Source organism: Gymnodraco acuticeps, unplaced genomic scaffold (genome assembly GCF_902827175.1).
Source record: "Gymnodraco acuticeps unplaced genomic scaffold, fGymAcu1.1, whole genome shotgun sequence".
In the NCBI taxonomy this organism is placed as follows: Eukaryota; Metazoa; Chordata; class Actinopteri; order Perciformes; family Bathydraconidae; genus Gymnodraco; species Gymnodraco acuticeps.
This window is the reverse complement of record NW_022989983.1, coordinates 713,971-733,527: the sequence shown is the minus strand read 5'-3', so window position 1 is coordinate 733,527 and position 19,557 is coordinate 713,971. Positions and strand designations below refer to the sequence as shown.

General features: G+C 40.5%; 1 protein-coding gene across 1 annotated transcript; it reads left to right on the top strand.

The window, feature by feature from the left end:
• The first annotated feature begins 145 nt into the window (after positions 1-145).
• Positions 146-19,162, top strand: LOC117543769 (PRA1 family protein 3-like). Its single transcript, XM_034212328.1, has 3 exons — positions 146-389; positions 12,589-12,806; positions 17,891-19,162. The coding sequence occupies exons 1-3, from the start codon at positions 172-174 to the stop codon at positions 18,064-18,066; spliced, it is 612 nt and encodes a 203-aa protein (XP_034068219.1). The 5' UTR covers positions 146-171; the 3' UTR covers positions 18,067-19,162.
• The last annotated feature ends 395 nt before the right edge of the window (positions 19,163-19,557 follow it).

Sequence of the window (19,557 nt, the reverse complement as noted above, 5' to 3'; positions counted from 1 at the left end):
CTTTATTTGCAACATTCAATGTTATTGACAGAAAACAAGTGACTTAACGGTTTGGAAATGACTCTTGATTAATAAAGTGAACACAAAAAAAACACGCCAACGAGAGCAGCTTGCTGTCTACAACTTCTCGTGAGAGTTCAGTGTGTTGCTTTGGTGACTTCAAGGCTTGTGATGAAGTCCTGTCAGATCAGTACACGGAGCTGGCAGCAAATGGCTAAAGTGGAGGTGACTCCGCTCAGATCCTGGGAAGACTTCTTCCCCGGCTCGGAGAGGTTCTGCAAACCGGACGAGAAGGACCCGACGAGATGGGGCAACAGGGTGGTCAGCAACCTGCTTTACTATCAAACCAACTACATCGCTATAGCCCTGGTGGCTTTCATCTTTGTTGGGTAAATTACATAATATGCATACAGTAGTCGGTGATGTGCTTATTTGGTTGTTTGCAGCTAAATTCACTTTTCATAGTTGTTTTTGTCTCATGTGTATTGCTTTTTGTTGTTGTTGTTCTGTTAGTTTAAACTGCACTGTAGCCTACGTTAAAGGGATTAAGTAAACAGGTGCAGAAAGGAACGTTTTGTGAAGAAGAGTTTTACAGTGGTGTACTCAAGTACGATTTTGAGTATTTCAATGTTTTGCTACTTTGTACTTCTACCCCACTACAATTCAGAGGTAAATAGTGTACTTTTACTCCACTACATATATTTAATACATTTAGTTACAGATGTAGTTTAATGATATGAAATATAATCAGCTCTTAAATCAGACTTTAGTTACACCTGGAGTAAATTCACAAGCTACCCTGCAGTATACAAAGTCATTACAACTAGCTGCTCCTTTACCAGCTTTGAGAACACTTTCATGATCAATCATTATAAAACATATCATATATATTATTCTGAAATGGACCAATCTGCAGAATGAGTAGTTTTACTTTTGGCACTTTAAATATATGTTTATGCTAATACTGATCTACTTGTACTTGAGTAACATTTTGAATGCAGGACTTTTATTTGTAACAGAGTATTCCTACACTCTGGTACTTCTACTTTTACTGAAGTATAAGATCTGAATAATTGTTCCACTTCAGACCACAGACAGTTGGATTGAGTCCCTTAGGAGTGAATGGAAAATAATGTTTCAGCGATCATGTGATGCACTGTTACTGTCTGTATAAAACTGTCTTCTTTCTACCAAATTGAACAAGTTTTAACCAATGTGTCCTCTTATGTAGGATATAGGTAAGACTTTTTCATTGATATTACTATATAATGCAAAATGTATGTCATGAAGCACCTATTATGTAATAATGGGTACAGACTGCATTCAAGTTATTTATTTAGCACTTTTAAGATGCAAAAGTAACAGAAAGTAACCAAAATAAAACACAAAAAACAAACAAACAAAAATAATAGCAATACCAACCCCCTCCTAATAGAGCAACTCTTAACTTTGTAATTAACAAATACACTTTATACCAACAGAAGTCAACGAACACAGGACAGAATAAAGCATATATTTCAGTTAAAAGCCAATTTAAAAACAGTGGGTCTTGAGCATTGACTGTATATATAAGTGTCTTGAGTTGTCCGTTAAAAGTATGAACACTCCAGGGTTTCCCACACATAGACTATACTTGGGCGGGCCGCCCAGGTATATTAACGGCCGCCCAAGTATATTTCGCGACCCATTTAGTTTTTTGTTTTTTTTTTAATAATTTTTTTTTTTTATATATATTTTTTTTTTCCGTCCGTGACCACGACGCCATCTGCGATCGATTAACTTGTAGACAATGATCCCTCGCTCCCTTGCTCTGATCTCGCCTCCTTCTGGCCTGTTAAGTGGCCTGTTAAGTGGCCTGCCTCACACAGGGTGACTGGCTGTCCACATGATGCCGACATGGCCACTGTCATACAGATCATAAATCAAAGCCCTTGATTGGTCTCTGTGTGTCATTCAAGCTCGGGATAACCTCAGCTCAGGTGAGGTAAAGCACTCTCTGAGTGTTTAGATAGTTAACTTAGTCTAAGTTCTCAGTGGGTCTCAAACGGTGTGGTCACCATTTATGTAAACACATATTTCCATTTGAGAGGGTAGCGATTGGTCTAATGGATAGTGAGGTGGGCTGAAGATCGGAAGGCTGTGAGTTCAAATCCCGCCAGGAACACCACCACTAGTGTGCCCTTGAGTAAGGCACTTAGCCCTTAGTTACTCCAGGGAGAATGTCCCTGTAATCGTCATTATAAGTCGCTTTGGATAAAAGCGTCAGCTAAATGAAATGTAATGTGATTAGTAAAATATGCATGAATAAATAAATAAAAAGTTAACTAGGTGAAAAAAGGTAAGATACACTTTTAAAACTTGTTGAGAGAAAACTAGTCTTTGCTGCTGCCTCAAAGAGGAGGGGGGGAGAGGGGGGAGAGGAGGGAGACAGGAGAGGCTGATTCAGGAGCACAGACACACTCACAACTATAAATGAACCAAAACTAAATTAATAAACAAGTTTCAGTGTTTTTTTCATATTGGAAATGGTATGTTATTGGTTATGGCCTTGATTTTATGATTATTGAAATGTATACAGTTCTGTTTAATATAGGTGTTTCCATAGATGTTTCTCTTTATTTTCCCCTCAAAATGCACCAGATTGCTGCATTTAACTCCAAAATAAAAAATAAAATCTTACCGGGGGGGCATGCCCCTGGACCCCCCTAGAGGATTTGAGGTCGACCCCCACTAAAAATCACATGGATAGGTTCCTAAATACATTAATAAATACATTAATTTTTTTAAATAGTAATCTATTTCCATATGTTCATGTGTGGGTAGTAGATTTAAACTATAGGGCTATCATTATGGACCCTGCCTGTACCTGTACCTGTTCGCTCTGCCATCGCGTGAAGGGTCTGCTAACAAGCGACCAACAGAAAGGTTAATGTTGTTGCACGTCACCTCAACCCCCCCCCCGCTACCACCACCCCCCAAAGTATATTTCAGATCTGTGGGAAACACTGGCAGTTAATGGACCAGCACCAGAGGCATTCCCATACACACAGGCGTTGGAGCTGTTCTTCATGAAATCCCAGAAGGATGAAGTGCTCTGACAAACAGTGCCATCTTTGCGCAAAATGATTATACCGGAATGAAAAGTCAATAAATAATGTTGTTAAAACTTTTTTTTTTTTTCGCGCACCCCCCTTGCCACCACCCCCCCCCCCCCCCCCTTGCCACCACCCGCCCAAGTATATTTCATATCTGTGGGAAACACTGCACTCTTTTGGAGCCCTCCCATAGTCCTGTGCCATAATAAATACAATCAAGTATAAGCAGCAGCTCTAACCTAGACTGCTGCACACTTCCTGAAGAACTAGTTTATTATCTAAGGAGGAAGACAGATTTACTCAGACCAGGAAACAAGTGGTTAAATCTCTCATCTGGGGAAATATCTTCTCATAGTTGGCACCACTTTGTTCCAACAACCAAAGCCTAATATACTAAGAATAGCCCCGTCATGGTCTGTCTGCTGACCTGTGTGTTGAATATTGGTGTTTTAGTCCTGAAGGCCTATAAGGTTTGTCTATCAGCGTTTGCAGAAGCACAGTGGTGGGAAAACAGCGCCTTAAACAGCTGAACCCCAGATTAGGGAGATCACACAGTATTGGATAATTTAGTAAATTCTGAGTCATCATCCTAAACAAAGATGGACTTTGACTGACACATTACATTTGTATTTTACACAGTAAAAACATAGAAAGCATGGTTCCCTTGTTGGCACATTCACTGTGTTTGTGTGGGTGTGTGTGAGATATGCGGAGGGTACAACTTGTATTGAATCGAGATTAAAATATAAAGTCACATGCAAAGAAGTACGATTGCTCAACTCAATTACAGACTCAGGAAAATGTTTTAAACACATACAGGAAGCAAATATTTAGCATGAATACAAGGGGCTAGCATTTCTATCAGGACTGGTGGAAAAGGCTAATGCTAAGCTAACCTTCTTTTTTGTTTATTTACACAGGGTTGCCAACTTTGGGTACCTGGCTGGAGTGAGATTTTGATATCATGGGTTTAATTACATATGCGCACGAAATGACTGCTATCGTGTCAGCAGCAGGACCTTAGCATAGCCTATATATAGGATATACAATATATACAAATACACAATATTGGACACAGACTATAAAAGGCACAAAGTTTCATTCACTAATGAAAGTCAAACACATGTTTGTTTCCACTGTTTTATTGTGTGCCTGTCGCGATAAGCAATGAATTGACGTATCGTACGATAAATAAAAATGAACTCGATAAATTGGCATTTACATGAGGATGTGACTAGCAGTTTGAAAGGATGTACTTGAATTATTATTATATATTATCATTATGTCAGTGGTCTAAAATGGTCATACAACGGTGCCGACAATATTATCGTTTATCGCAATAATTTCCGGGAAAATGTATCCAACAAAATTAATTATCGTGAGAGGCCTATACATGAACCACACACACACAAACAAATCTACAGACTTACTCCAAACTGCCAAATATATTAATTAACACACTCTCACTCTCATATACTCTTTGACTCTATTTTGGCCTAGTAGAACAATAAGCAGCAGACTTTTACTTTTTTATCATTTCTACTGGTTCTTAGATCTGAGCATGCGCAATACGGGTCGGCAGTTGCGAGAGAGTATTTTTGTTGGGTAACCTATGGTAGGGCTAACCCATACAGTGGTGGGGCTCATGTCAGTATTTGCAATGTAATTACATACACGCTCCCCTTGACAGTGAAACGCCACGCGTGAGGTTTAGATTATTTCCCTGTCTCAATCCAAATTGAACTGTATGAAATAAAAAGGCACATTTGTCTTGTAGTAAATAAAAAGGGCGACCTGGAGCCAATCCCGCAATTTCTCCACAGGTGAAAGAGTTGACATGCTGAAAACCCAACCCCTGCAGGGGGTCTGGGGGGATTCTTTTGTTTTAGTTTTGAAATAGGTTACTAACATAAAATACACATTCTGGTAGCCTACTCTCTTGAGAAGAAAAATAAATAAATCTATTACTACACGACATATTTAAAAAAGTAATGCCATTTTAGTTTTTTGTTACTTTGTTCTGAAAGCTGAACCTGCTGCTCCTCACAGAGAGAAGAGGGAAGAGGCTGTGTGAATTACTTTACATTGTGGATAAGGGGGGATAGGCCCCATTGTTCTTTGTGTCAAAATGAAAGACAGCCCACACACCTATCCAGGGACGTGCACAGACATTTGGAGGGGCTATTGCTCTAAACTGGAAAAAGGGCCTCCCCCGAAAACAAAACAAACATAAGACCTTTTTTTAATGTAAAAGAAACCAAATGATTATTACATCAACTAAATTGAACAGTAATTCACATCTCATAACAAAATAAGCTAAGGCGACTACTTGCATTTAGTGACTTAATTTCAAAAATGAAAATCAGGGACATTTTTTGTTTTGCGGTCCATATCTCATTAAAATATCTAATGTTAGTAACTATTAAAGACAAAATGGGGACAATTCTGTTCTAATGTAGTTTGACCATTGTAACTGCTGTGCAGTCCAGACATACTGATAAAATAGGGCCTCTAACCAGGGGTTAAATTGGGCCGGGGCTGGCCGGGGCTCAGCCCCGGCACATAGGACGATGCTCTGACGTCATCGCCCTCGCTCATTTGTCATTTGTTTAAGCCATAATGTCAAAACATCTCGTTCTTAATATAGACTTTATTTAGGGTCGATATGTGTTGACTTTAAAATTTAAAATAGCAGATCTCTGTGACAGGATATCGTTTTTCCGCTTAGTGAACGTGTGTCTCTGCTCCGATCAGGAGCTGCAGCACCGTGGCTCCTTCGTGCAGAGAGTCTGCAGCGGTGTGTGTGTGTGTGCAGAGAGTCTGCAGTGGTACCGCCAAACCCCCGACCCGTCTTGTAACACGGAGCCCGTTTCCTACACCATCAGGGCCGGTTCTAACCAATTTGCTGCCCTAGGCGAGATTTTAGCTGGCGCCCCCCCCCTGCCAGAAAATCGTTCAGTAGAACAAATAAAAGAAATGTTTGAACATTTAAAGTAACATTCTTCAATCTGGTGCACTTAGAGCACACATTACTAGAGACCTGATCTAGGGGATACAACTCTAACGGCCCGTCCACACAGCGGCGTGCGTTGAAGCTTGCCGGCGGGCGTGTCTGAAACTCGACCAACAACCAATCACATGAATCTCCCGCCCCTGACATACAAGCAGCGGTTTGATTGGCTAGAGCTTGTACTGGCATATGATTCGATTGGCTGACGCTTCTGCCGTGGCTTCAAAACTTGAACATTGCTCAACTTTTTTAGCGAGCCACGCCAGCAAAGTGACGTCACCCCATTCAAAGTGAATGGTGAAGCTTTCAACGCACGCTGCTGTGTGGACGGGCCGTAAACCACCCATATGAAAAAGATTGGTTTACATTTTAATAATCAAATAAGTATGTGAACATAACCAATAGCAAATAAATGCAACTTATTTTATTTGTGTTGTTCATTCATATCTTATTTTACCTAGTTAACATTTATTTATGCATATTTTTGTATCTCTCAAGTTTTAAACGATATTTTTGGTTTTCTGTCCTATAGTATACATTGAAATGATTTCAAACCTGTTTACCCCAATAATTATAAAAGAGTGCCTTGGAAATATTTGTTTACATAAATTGCATTTATCTCTCTCGCTCGATCCCACACCCACTTTGGCTGTGAGCTGCGGACGCCTGATAAGCCAACACCCCCCACTTTCATCACTTAAAGCGTCCATCGTACAGGGCAAATGAAAAGTGTAACCGGGGTGAAAAGGGTGTTACCTTGACTTAATTATGAATGTTGTTACATCAAGGCCGAAAATTAGGATGAGCGCAAACAGTAAAAATGTTTTTTTCCCTCCCAGAGCTGCCAGCGCAGCGCCCCCCCCCCCCCGCCTATGTCGCCATATGCCAAGAAGCGGCCCTGTACACCATGCTAAATATGTCTGCATAAAGCTGAGTTATGATCGGTCATAATAACACAGAATTTGGTGATGATTAAATAGTTTACAGTGAGATTTACTCCCATACTTTTGGCCATACTCACGCAGCCCTACAAATGAATTGAGATTTCCAGACAAATGTTCTTTAGCAAGTGTGCAGAGCAGTGTTGATTTAAAAAAGCAATTTGAAGGTTGGATATTTGTAAACCTTTTTTTGTGTATATATATTCATAATTTAAGATGTAAATGAATTCCAGTTTATTTGTAGTACTTTCTATTTTTATTTTTGACATTTGGTGGCATCAATGTTTGCATTTGATACAGATAATGGAGCAGTTGTTTTAGGGCCACAGTGTAGGCCTATATCCCTTAAGGTCAAACAATGAGATCCTCGATCATGTTGATTCGGCCACAACAGAAAAAATAAAAATAAACTCTCGCTCTCTCCAGAGGGGCAGGTCAGCCAAAAAGGCCAAACGGGCCGTTGCCCTGGCAACATTAGCCCGTACCAAGCGGCAAACTGTGGGGTAGAGCCGGGAAGCCAATACGGAAGTGCCACACACTGCAGTTCATATATTGGCCGATAGGCGATGGCTGCAGAAAGGAGCAATTTCCATAGACCCCCATGTTAAAATGCCCAACTTTACAGCAGAAAAAAAGATGTTTCTACCCCTGGCTCCATACATTTTATCATCGATATAGTTAGATTCCACCTTCATGATTATGGATCTGTGAGTGAATTGTTTTCTAACGCGACCCTTTTATTTATATTAGGTCTTAAAGTGTGTGCATAAATTAGGGCGTGGTCACATTGAGTGACGGCTCTGTCAAGTGCCTGCCGCTGTTAGCTTCTTGTCTCTCTGCTAGCTGCTCCGTGAAGCTACAGGGACTCTGCCTGCTCAGAGTTCATCCAGGGAACACAACTTGAAGCCGGCCGTGGTTGTTTGTTCTTCATGCTTATATATCGGACTATTGTGACTCGCTCTGCGGTTAAAACAGACGGTGCATGAATGCGGTTTTGCGGTAAGTGAAATTCTAGTGCTTTATTTAAGTGTTAATGATTTTTAATCAGCTACGTAATGAATGGTAAGGCTTGGGTTAGCATGTAAGCTAGTGGTAGCTACATCGGTGCTAACGATTGTAATCGTAGCCTCCAAGTTAAAATCATAGACTGTATATAAAGGTTACAACGAAATAGATTAAGTGGGATAATACTGTTGAACAAACGGCTTCTGTTTGAGGTTGATAAAATAAGGTTACATCCTTGTAACTTAGAGATATTTTATTATGTAGGTAGAACTGTATGCATCGCTAAGGTTAATTTAAATTGGCTATGCTCAAGTATGTAGACAAGCTAATGTCGAAGTAGTGTATGTGAAATCAACCTCACAATAAGATGTGTGTATATTGCAATTATTAATGTCATATTTCAAGATGATTACTTAAATATTACAATATGGTTGGTTGAGCTGGAGTTCATTATTGAGCTTACACGTTAACGTCACAGTCATCTGAAGAACGAACCCAAACCTTGTTGTTTTTATTAATTGTATTACCAAATGGGTATCAAATAAACAGTAAGCATTGGTAACACAACTTCCAAAGTTACAGTAAAATAAAAAGGACCCTGACTCGGACAATACACAATCCAACATGTTCAACAGAAGAGAATCAGTTATATTGTTTGTACACATGGTACTTTACATATATATATATATATATATATATATATATATATATATATATATATATCTGTTTGTTTAAGGTGTCCAGGTGATGCAGACAGGCTGGACCAGAGAGTGAGAGACAGAACTGGACTCCTCACAGCAGTGAACTTCAGCACAGGTACAAAGACTCTTTTTTCATACTGTACAAAGAATCAAGAAAGATATTGGTTTAAATAAATGAAGTATTGACTTGAATACACTGATATACATTCCATTAAACAATACTAAATACTAGATCACCTACACATCAGTTAAGTTGAGGGTTTTTTCCATGCAAAAAGTTACATTTAGATGATAACAAGCAATATGACTTTGTCAGCTTTCTAATTTAATGTATTGAAGGCAAAGATATTTAACACATAGTGAGAACTGCTACTATTTATCTCTCAATATTGTCTGTAAAAAACGTGGTAAAAGTTATTCTTTCAGTGAGACAACAGAGCAAGCTTCTACAGTTGCACTACGTTTTGATAACAGTTCAATATTATTTTGATAATAACATATATTTCAATGTTGATGAACTTCATACTGTTCATTCATAATCTGATTGTCTTTGTAGCTCATTGTTGAAATAAAAAAAAAACATTACAATTACAAAATAATTATATCTACAGCCCCTAAACACACAAACACACCGCTTTCATAAATAACACACTTGTTCTGCGATAATATGTTTTATGTTTCCTGTCATTTTTGTTAGGAAAGGACATGCCTGAAAGACAGGACATTTTCTCCTTCTCTGAGGGTCAAGAAGAACATCCAAGAGGAACATTAAAAGCTGATTTTAAGACCAGTACAGGACATTCACTAAGAAACTACTTTTATTGTAAAAACAGTCAGCTGATCGAATGCAGCTATTTCCACATCTACACTCCATCAGCTGATATTTCTATTTGCCTCACTTTATGAGCTTCACAACATGTACCTTGTTTTGCAACGTCACAAATAAATGGGGCCAATCTTCAGTCAGATGTGAATGTGTAATCTAACATTTTCAGTAAGAATAATGGACAAAAGGAGTGCAAATACAAATACAATTTATTGAAATGTGAACCAAAAGTTAATCAAATGTTTTAAATAAAAAGCACATATGGACAGAAGGTGTAAACCTATTAAATGTATTAAACACATTTAGTCAAATAAAGTGACCGACTAGGCCTGTGCAGTTGGTATCAGCTTTGCCCAGCATGGGCTCCTCCATCAGGCCTGGTCCCCCTCGCAGAGGAAAGACCCTCAGTCCTCTCCAAACCAACAGACAGGACGTCCATCACATGGAGGTTTCTCCCTGAAGTCTCTGCAGCTCTCTGGACACCAGACTGTCTCAATCCGTCCAAACTGAATATGAGAGGGGAAAATGAAAATAATAAATGCTTTAGACAATAAGAAACATAAAGTTGACTGTTGAGTTGCTCAGTTTTGTTAGATTGTCAATACTATTACTGTATAACTAATATCTCAGGTTATGAGGCACATTCAAATAAAGATTGGTCTTTAAATACATTTTGTCTTTTGAATTGTTTGTCTAAAGTCAAGGATCTATAACTGGTACTTAGTTTTAATGATAGTCTGGTTATTATGCTGTTTGGAGGAGGCCTCACAGGTAAGAGCGCTAACTAGCTACCATCACATGTACCTTAGCTTGACTTAAATGTATTAAACGTATAGTTAAGTGATATCAAAATATAAATAACTAATGTCATGCAAACATATTAATATTTGCTTGATTCCAGTGTTGAATTTAGCACAATTGCATACAAACGTTAAGGGGTTTTAAGATTCTGAAGTATTATGTTAAAACTCAATAACTTAGATTATTATTTATAGTTTTGCTGAATAGTTTCATGTCCGCTTACCTTAGAAACGTAAAATGCGACGGCAGCGTGCAGATGGGGAGCATGTTAGCTTAGCTTGGTAGCTTCAGCTAGCTCTGGAACTTCCAGCTCGGTGGCAGCAGGTCCCGCCTCGGCTTCGCCTCTTTGCCCTTATTTGGAGCAGGCTGGAACAGGCGGGAGTTGAACTCTGACGTCACTGTCGAGCCGTTAGTGGCCGACTCCGCCTACTAAGGGCTTCACGGCAACTCTGCAGAATCCTATGGGTGACGTCACGGACCCTACGTCCATTTATATATACAGTCTATGGCCCGTACCTGTGCACGTCCCTGCACCTATCAATCATCAAACCGTGGGGTCTTATTTCATTACGTGTTGATATCTATCAACACGTAATGTTGTATCGATGTATATAGAGATGTACTACAGCAAAAGTATTCTCCGTCGGGACTTCCTGGAACAACACCACGCCGTTATCTTGATTCTGATTGGCCAGAAGACATTATCAAAGATGTTCTATTGAGAAGACGATCACTACCTGACAAAAGTTTTCAAAACCGTTTCTAGTCTTCGGTATTCTTGTTTTTGGCGTGAGAATAGTTTGGGCAGCGTGAGAGCGTGAGATTGAGAGTGAAAGCCTGTGTCACACGCCAGATGCGTGAGAGTTGGCAACCCTGATTTACATGATGTCTGGAGATTTTCAGAAATGTAGTAACTTTCTTACAGTGGATAGACTACTGAAGAATATATTGTTTTGTTATAGCTTATGACAGATAAATTGATATAAACAAATATGTGATGATGACCGTTAGTAACAAGAAAGGTGATTTAAAAATGTGATGGTTGTTACATAGTTCGTCCACCAGAGGGCACTGGCGAGTTAATGATCTCACCTGTAAAGTGGACAGTGGATTTGATGTGGGTTAAGATCGGTTAAGATGTATCTCCTTATGTAAATGACTCTTTGGAGCAATATATATATACTGTTCTACAATATATGGATAATTTCAATTTTTTATTATTTTGTGTCATTGGTAAATTAATGCAGCTGTGCATTTTACAATTGAGGAAAACAATTAAACAGTTTAAGGGTTTTCAGGGCTGAAATTAATGAATTGCATTAAGAGTATATTTACTGTATCTTGGTTCCTGTCCTGGTATGCATAATGTCTGTGATACTAACAGGTACAATGTTCCATCCAACCACTAGGTGGAGCCAGTGACCACACATACACATACACACACACACACACACACACACACACACACATACCATGTATACATCACTTCAGGGGACATTACATTGACTTACATGCATTTCCTGGAGACTTATCCTAACCTTAACCATAACCAACACATGCCTAACCCTAACCCTAAACCTAACCAAGTGTTCACCCTAAAATTAATGATTCCCCTCATGGGGACCTCCAATTTGTCCCCATAAGGGAGGCGAGTCCCCACATGTGACTGTGTAAACAGATTTAGGTCCCCACAAGTATAGTAATGCTAGGCCACACACACACACACACACACACACACACACACACACACACACGCACACACATGATGTCAGAGGGGCCCTATTATACTAAACATAATTCTGGTAATTTTCAGGTTCATATTAGTATGTTGTGCCTCTACATGTCTCCATGCTTTAATGTTCAAAAAGCTCTTTATTTTTCTCATACTGCCTGTGCTGCAGCAGCTCTTTTCACCCTCTGTCTGAAACCAGAGCCCAGTCTGCTCTGATTGGTTAGCTGGCCGGCTCTATTGTGATTGGTCAACCGCTTAGAAATGTCCCGCCCCTTAGCCTATCACGTATAATGTGTTGGAGCTTCAGCCAATAGCAGTGCGAGTGTTAAGTAGTGATGTCACTATGTTCCGGAGTTTAGGGATTTTATCCTTTGCAGACCGTTTACATGCACAAAAAAACTACATAACACACTACAGGAAAGGGAAAACCAAAAATACATTTAACTGACCGTTTCCTCTCATGCGTGTCCCTGCCAGGTGCCTGAACCCTGAGGGGATGTTCGCAGCCATGGCCCTGGGGTCGGCCATCTTCCTGGGCTCAGTGTGGGCCGCAGATAACCAAGACTTCATAGGCAGCTTGAAAAGAGTCAACCCCGTAGTGTTCGGGATCGGCCTCACGGTCACCAGCTACATCTTACTCTGCATGCTGGGGAGCATCATGTGCTTCCTGTCTGCCATCTATCTCCCCCTGGCTCGTAAGTAAACACACAGATTTCAATTTCAAAGGTTTTATTGTCTTAAGCACAAAGCTACAGTGTAGAAATGGCAATGAAATTCTTCTGACCTGAGCTGCTCCAACAATGCAACATATATCTAATAAAATACAAAAATACAAAGTAGTGCAAAAAGTCTACATGTCAATAGAATAAGGGATATTAACAGGCTATAGGAGTAACAGGAATAACAGGATACTGTAATCAGAATACAAAAAAGTAACGGTGTTGCCTTACAGTTTCATAAAAAAAGGCGTAATCAGATTACTATTACATTAAAAAAAATTGGGGATTACTAAAGAAGAGAGCATATAGTGTTTGTTGTAAAATAATCCGATTGTATTTCTTCTCTGTAAACTGTACTGTTCTGTCGGCTCATACTTTAAGTGTGGATCGATACGTCTACTGCCTGAATCTGCTTTATGGTTTTCACTTTCTTTGGTTCATGTGTTCTTTTTTTAATTCAGCAGGTGAACCTTTTCTGTGTGTGAGCTTCACTGTATGTATTTAAACTAAAACAGAGGATTTCCTGTGAGCTCAGATTTTATTTCTGCTTTTTTATACTGTAGTCAGTGCTGGAATTGGGCCGGTACTCACCGGTACGCAGTACCGGCACTTCTGGTTCTGACCCATGGAGTACCGGCACTTCTTGCTCAGTACCGGCATGCTGGCGGTACTCCGGTACTCATGCACCGTGCCAGTACTCAACACTCTCCCGCCGTTCTTATTATACATCCATATATATATATACAGCCGCCCGGTACTCAGTAGATGCGTCATGAGGTGCCGAACGGACATTCTCATCGCTCTAACCGCTGGAGTTTCACAGCGGCTGTCAGCTGTTTACTCCTGTCATTCAAACAGAACGTGCTGGAGAGGGGGCGGGGCTTATCTTCTCCATGTAAATACTGTGGTGGAAACGACTATGTCAAAATTAACCTATTTGACCGTGATTTAATAGTAATACACGTTTCAAAATAATAATAATAATAATAATAATGCCGAAGTAACAACATACTGAAAACTGTTAGTAAAACCATGTTTTAATGCTTTACAATTTACATACCTAGATGCACGTGTGTTGTGTTTATGCAGTGCAACTCCCACCCAGTGGGTGGCTATGTAGAGTGATAGAACAGAGCAGGCACGCCCCGGAGAGAAGGAAAGCAAGTCACGTCACAAATTAGCATTTCTAAAATGTTAGCGTGGATTAATAAAAGTGCAAAAAGACAGCGGTTGTCGCCGGAAGAAACTTCAAATACAGAGAATGCTGTGCCTGTGTTTGGAAATTGTGTCTGATGGGGAGCTTTCTTTGGTTGATCCTCCTGCTCCAAGTTCTAGTGCATTAGCATTAGCACTAGCTCCGCCGCCTCCTCCAGAGCCTCTAACGTTAGCTGCTGCTGGCGCAACTGCCACCACCAACACCGGGCAAAGCGATGCACCTGACTGCTGGACAACGGACCAGGTGCAATATTTTTGCAAGACCAATGCATGGCTCCTTCTTAAAGATAAGAAGCTAGGATGTCGGATATGCAGAGATGTCAAATCTTTGGGAATACACACTGGACAAGGACTGAAACTGTCAACTGAATGGGGTGAGTGTGCAGTGTCTCATTTCGGTGTTGACAAGGGCAAACAACAAGCTAGCCTGAGAAAAAAAATCAAAGAACATAAAGAATCACAAGCCCATGTAAAAGCTGCTGACATCCTTACATCTGCTTCACGTGAAACTATTCAACATCAAGTGCAGTCTATGCATACATCTGAATTAGACACCACTATCAGAGTTTTTCGAACGGCATATAAAATTGGCAAACATAGCCGGCCATTCACAGACATGCCAATTGATTTGAATGTACAGAAACTGAATGGGCTGAACGTGGGCAGGGTTTTGCACTCCAATAAAACCTGTGGCGAAATCATCCACCACATAGCTCATGAGCTGAAGAAAAAAATGGCAAAAGACATTACAGAAAACCAAAGAAAACTCTGTGTTTTGGTCGATGAATCTACCACTATTAGTGGTAAAAACGGTGCTTGTTGTGTGTCTACGCTCAGCATTAGCTGATGCTGAGCCCGAAACGTTTTTTTGGGAGCTGATCGAGTTGGATGGAACAACGGCTGATGACATCACAAAGGCGTTAATGGAGTGTCTTGGAAGAGATTTTAACGAGGACTTTTTAGGTCAGTGTTTCGTTTCTTTTGCATGTGATGGGGCTTCAGTCATGCTAGGGAAGAGAACAGGCGTTGCTACCCAGTTGTGTAGTAAATTCCCAAGCCTGTTTGTGTGGCACTGCTCCAATCATCGTCTAGAGCTGGCAGTTGGGGATGTGGTCAAGGAGGTCTCAGGGCTCAATCATTTCCAGATCTTTTTTGACAAACTCTATTCCTTGTTCCATGCCTCCCCCAAAAATCAGAGGCAGTTAGCGCAGTGTGCGCAAGCAGTCGGACAGCGTCTCCTGGTGATAGGGCGTGTTTTGTCCATCCGCTGGGTGGCTTCAAGTGAAAGGAGCGTCAGAGCAGTCTGGGAAAACTACCGAGTGCTTCATGATCACTTCACAAATGCTGCAAACGACACGAGCAGGGATTCCAGAGACAGAGCAAAGTACAAGGGCCTGGATGATGTGCTCACATCTGCAACGTTTGTCAGCAATCTGGGACTGATGTACGATGCGCTCACAGAGCTCAGCGACCTCTCTCGGCAACTCCAAAAAAGAGAGATGACACTGCCTACAGCAGATAGGCTCTTAACTCGAGAAATACGAGTTTTTGAATCCATGGTCACCATGCCTGGCCAACACATGACTACAGTTCATACAGCTCTAGCTGAGAAGTCCTTCAAGGGTGTTGCCCTGCGTGAGAATGGCAGGCTTGTACAGATTCATGCAGGTCAGTTTTTCCGCAGTATGGTAGAGAATCTGAGACACAGAATGACTTCCACAACCTCCTCTCATGTCAGCACAAGAGAAATCCCATTACATGGCCGGGAGGCCCGGGACAATCAGCTAATCCAGGACATGAAAGTTATCCATCCTGGAAGTTGGCCTGAAGAGGAGTTAGACGTACAGTATGGGGACGTAGAGGTGCTACGTTTGTGCGAAGTGCTGAAAGTGGACAGAAGAGAGACTGTTCAGGGCTTTCGCGAATACAAGGAAACCAGGGCATCCCGTACACCTGCTGCCATGGAGCCTCTACTGAAAGCAGTCCGAACCATCGCTGTCTCCACTAGTGAGTGTGAGCGGGCATTCAGCTGCATGAACGATATCCTTACTGCAAAAAGGAATGCTCTCTCTGTCAGCCGACTGTCCAGCCTGGTTTTCATTAAATATAATGGACCATCACTAGGACAGTTCAATCCGGAACAGTATGTGAGGTCCTGGCTGGCAAAGGGAAGGAGAAGTGCTGATGAAAGAGCCTGTCCAGCTCCAGCCCCTGATACTGATGTCCCCAAGGCCTTCTGGAGCCTTTTCTAACAATGTGAAGTATATTGCAAAGCAGCTCACCCAGTGAGAAGACTTTTGGCATAATGTGCCGATTTGTACAGATCCTGGAGATAGAAGGACTTCAGACCAACCAGGGAGTTATCTGATCAGCTTGGTGTTCAATGTAACTCTTTACCATGGCTCAGACTTTGTTACTTGCAGTTACAGTTTCTCATTTTAGATTGTGCAAATTTTGCATTTGTTTTTACATGTTCTTTGTTCATGCTCTTTATCATTTTTCTGAGTTGGAAAGTTAGATTGCATCATAGTTTACTTTATACATATTTGTATTCTTCAGTGGTGAAGTATATTGCAAAGCAGCTCAGCCATGTGAGAAGACTTTTGGCACTTTTTCGTTTTCTGAGTTGGAAAGTTAGATTACATTCAAAATGTACACAAATACTTAATTTTGTTAAAGCTTTTTATAAAAAATGCTTCTGACCAGAGCTTTGTTTCCTTGTCATTAATGTTGAACACCACCAGAGGGGCTCTCACCTGAAAGGTCTCTGCTTCATGTGTCTTCAGCAGAAGATCTAGACTTTGATTGCTATATTTTCAGTTAATATTGACCTTACTGAGCTTTAGCCATATCCGCTGCCTATCATAAAAAATGTTAAGTACAGTGAACCTTTCTAAAATATACAGTAGTAAAGAGACAAACCCACCAGCATGATAGTAGCCAAATTCTTGTTTGTGGGCTGTATATATAAAATTGACTTGAAAAAGTTGCTGATTTTAGAGTACTGGCACCTTTTTCATTCCAATTCAAGCACTGACTGTAGTATGTGCTCATGTTTCATTGTAGGTGTATATAGGCTACTGCCTGAATATGCTGAATGAAAGGCAGGTTTTCCTTTAAATAGGTTTCTTATTTTCAAAGTTCACATTAAAGGTAGGGTAGGTAAGAATGGAGAAACCAGCTTGAGTGCGCTAGAATTTGAAAGTAGGCAGCCAAAAGAAATCTGCCCCTTCCTTCAGACTTCCTTACAGAGCCCCTCCTCCAACACACATGGACGCGCACATGACCAATGAGGGCACGAGATAAGTTTGTGCACGAGATGGAAGGCTGACAGGCAGGTAGGCCATCCAGTTATTTTAGCCGGCTCAGATGATTGGTCGTGCTTTTTACAGCGCCACGGCTTCCACAGATGATATTTTTTAATGGATTTTTTGTCAAAGCATTTCAGATATTCATTGCTATCGGGATGTTAAGAGCATTCCATGGAATATAACAAAAAGTGTATCTCGAGCCGGTTTCTCAAACTTACCCACCCCACCTTTAAGATACAAATTATATTAAAGTACTGATTCCATTTGTTCTCAGGTAACTAGTAATTGAAACAGAATATATTTTTGAAGCAACCCTCCCAACACTACATATATATATTTCATCTAGCTATGGTATCATGATCTGGATCATTCAGAGTATTGTGAAATGACAACACAGATCTTTCAAAATCAATGAAACATGTTTTGGACTGAAATGTAGATTCTCAACGCTGACACTCTTCTGGTTTGACTCATCACGAAACAAAGTTTATAGGCTTGTTTTTGCCAAACATTCACTCCCCATCTGCTTTTCAGTGATACTTGCACACGCATCCTATCGCCTGTGCAACATGAAGAATAAGATGGAGAACACGATAGAGGCCGTGGGGCTGAAGAGGTCACCCATGGGTCTTCTGCTGCAGGCTCTGGGTCAGCAAGAGAAGAATCTTATGACGATCCAGAACTACCTGGAGGAGAAACTGAAGGATTGAAGGGACTTTACGCACCAAAGATTGTGACTTGGATTTGTCGGTGAATGCCTCAGTCTAAACCCTTTTAAAGTCTGTTTTCCTGTGTTGTGTTTTTTAAAAAGACAGCTTGTAATCTGAAGGGCTTTATCTTTACCTCAGGGTATCTCTCGCTCCACCCAGAACTTGTCGGGGCACTTTCACTTCATGCACTTCACTCCTCTGCTATGCAATGTGTTCCTGTGCACAGCTGCAGACTCTGAAGACGTCAGAATTCAGTTTAATGACTCTCAGAAATGGTTTAGTTGAAGTTGTGAAATCAACGTGTCGTTCTGTGACAAAGACTTAAAGGGTGCAGACTCGACACATATCACTGCCACGGTATTTGGAAGGCTAAAGTGTTGAAGTTTTGGAATAATCTCTCCTTACATGTGGAGCAAGTATTCAGATAATTCGCAACAAATATATATTACACTGTAAATAAATACTTGAACATGTGTGAGTAGTATCATGAGGAAAATGTACTTAAAGTCCCAAATGTGAAATGTCTCAATGCAGAAACATGTCTACTGTGAGTGTATACATCAAATGGGAGTATATGTGCAATACACTGCAATATATTATGACCCAATAAAGTTCAAGCAGAACTCATTTTAATTTTTTTTTTTTGATTGATCATTGAACTGTGTGATTTGTAAAACGTCACATTTAAAGTGGCCCTATAATGCTTTTTGAGTTCTCCCTTCCCTGTCGTGTGTTATATAGGTTTTATGTGCATGTAAATGGACTACAAAGGCTAACATCCCAAAGTTCCCTCCAGATGGAGTTTCCTTCCTGATTCATCTTTTTAAATCAAATGTATACTGTCTGGCAAATACATTTTTTTGTACAATGCATTGTATTTCAAAAGTGTTTCATATGTTTTCTATGTAATATCTTTCTGAAATGTAGTGAAGTAGAAGCTGTCATGAAATGGCACTGCTCAACTGAAGTAACTCACATTTGTATACAAATATAATATATGTACTTCACTGTACTATAAACCTTTCCAACTTCCTGTTCATGCTGTTCAGAAAAGAAACCTTTGTCTTGAGCTATGAAATAAATACTTCTACAAACACTGAGTCAATATAAGAAATGAAGACTTCAAAGGAGTGTGAGGTCTTAACCCTGACCATCAGTATTCCTGCCGCACCTCTCACTGCTCTGTTTAATCTTTGACAATGCCCCTCTGGCTGATGGATTGGCTAACTCTGCCTTTCTCTCCACTTACCCTCATGCTAATCAATGGCCTGCAGTAGATTATAGTGTGGAGAGCTGAGTGCTGCACAGACTCATCTGCAGTCATTCACCTCCAAACCTCGCTTCAACTCGCTGGGTCAGCAACTTCAGACAAAAACATAAATAGGATTCCTTTTGAAATTGACTGCAGATAAGGAGAATCCATGTGGAACTGTGTTATATGTAACGTGGCAGTGTGTAAGGATGTGGGGGAAACATGAAGATAAGAATGAT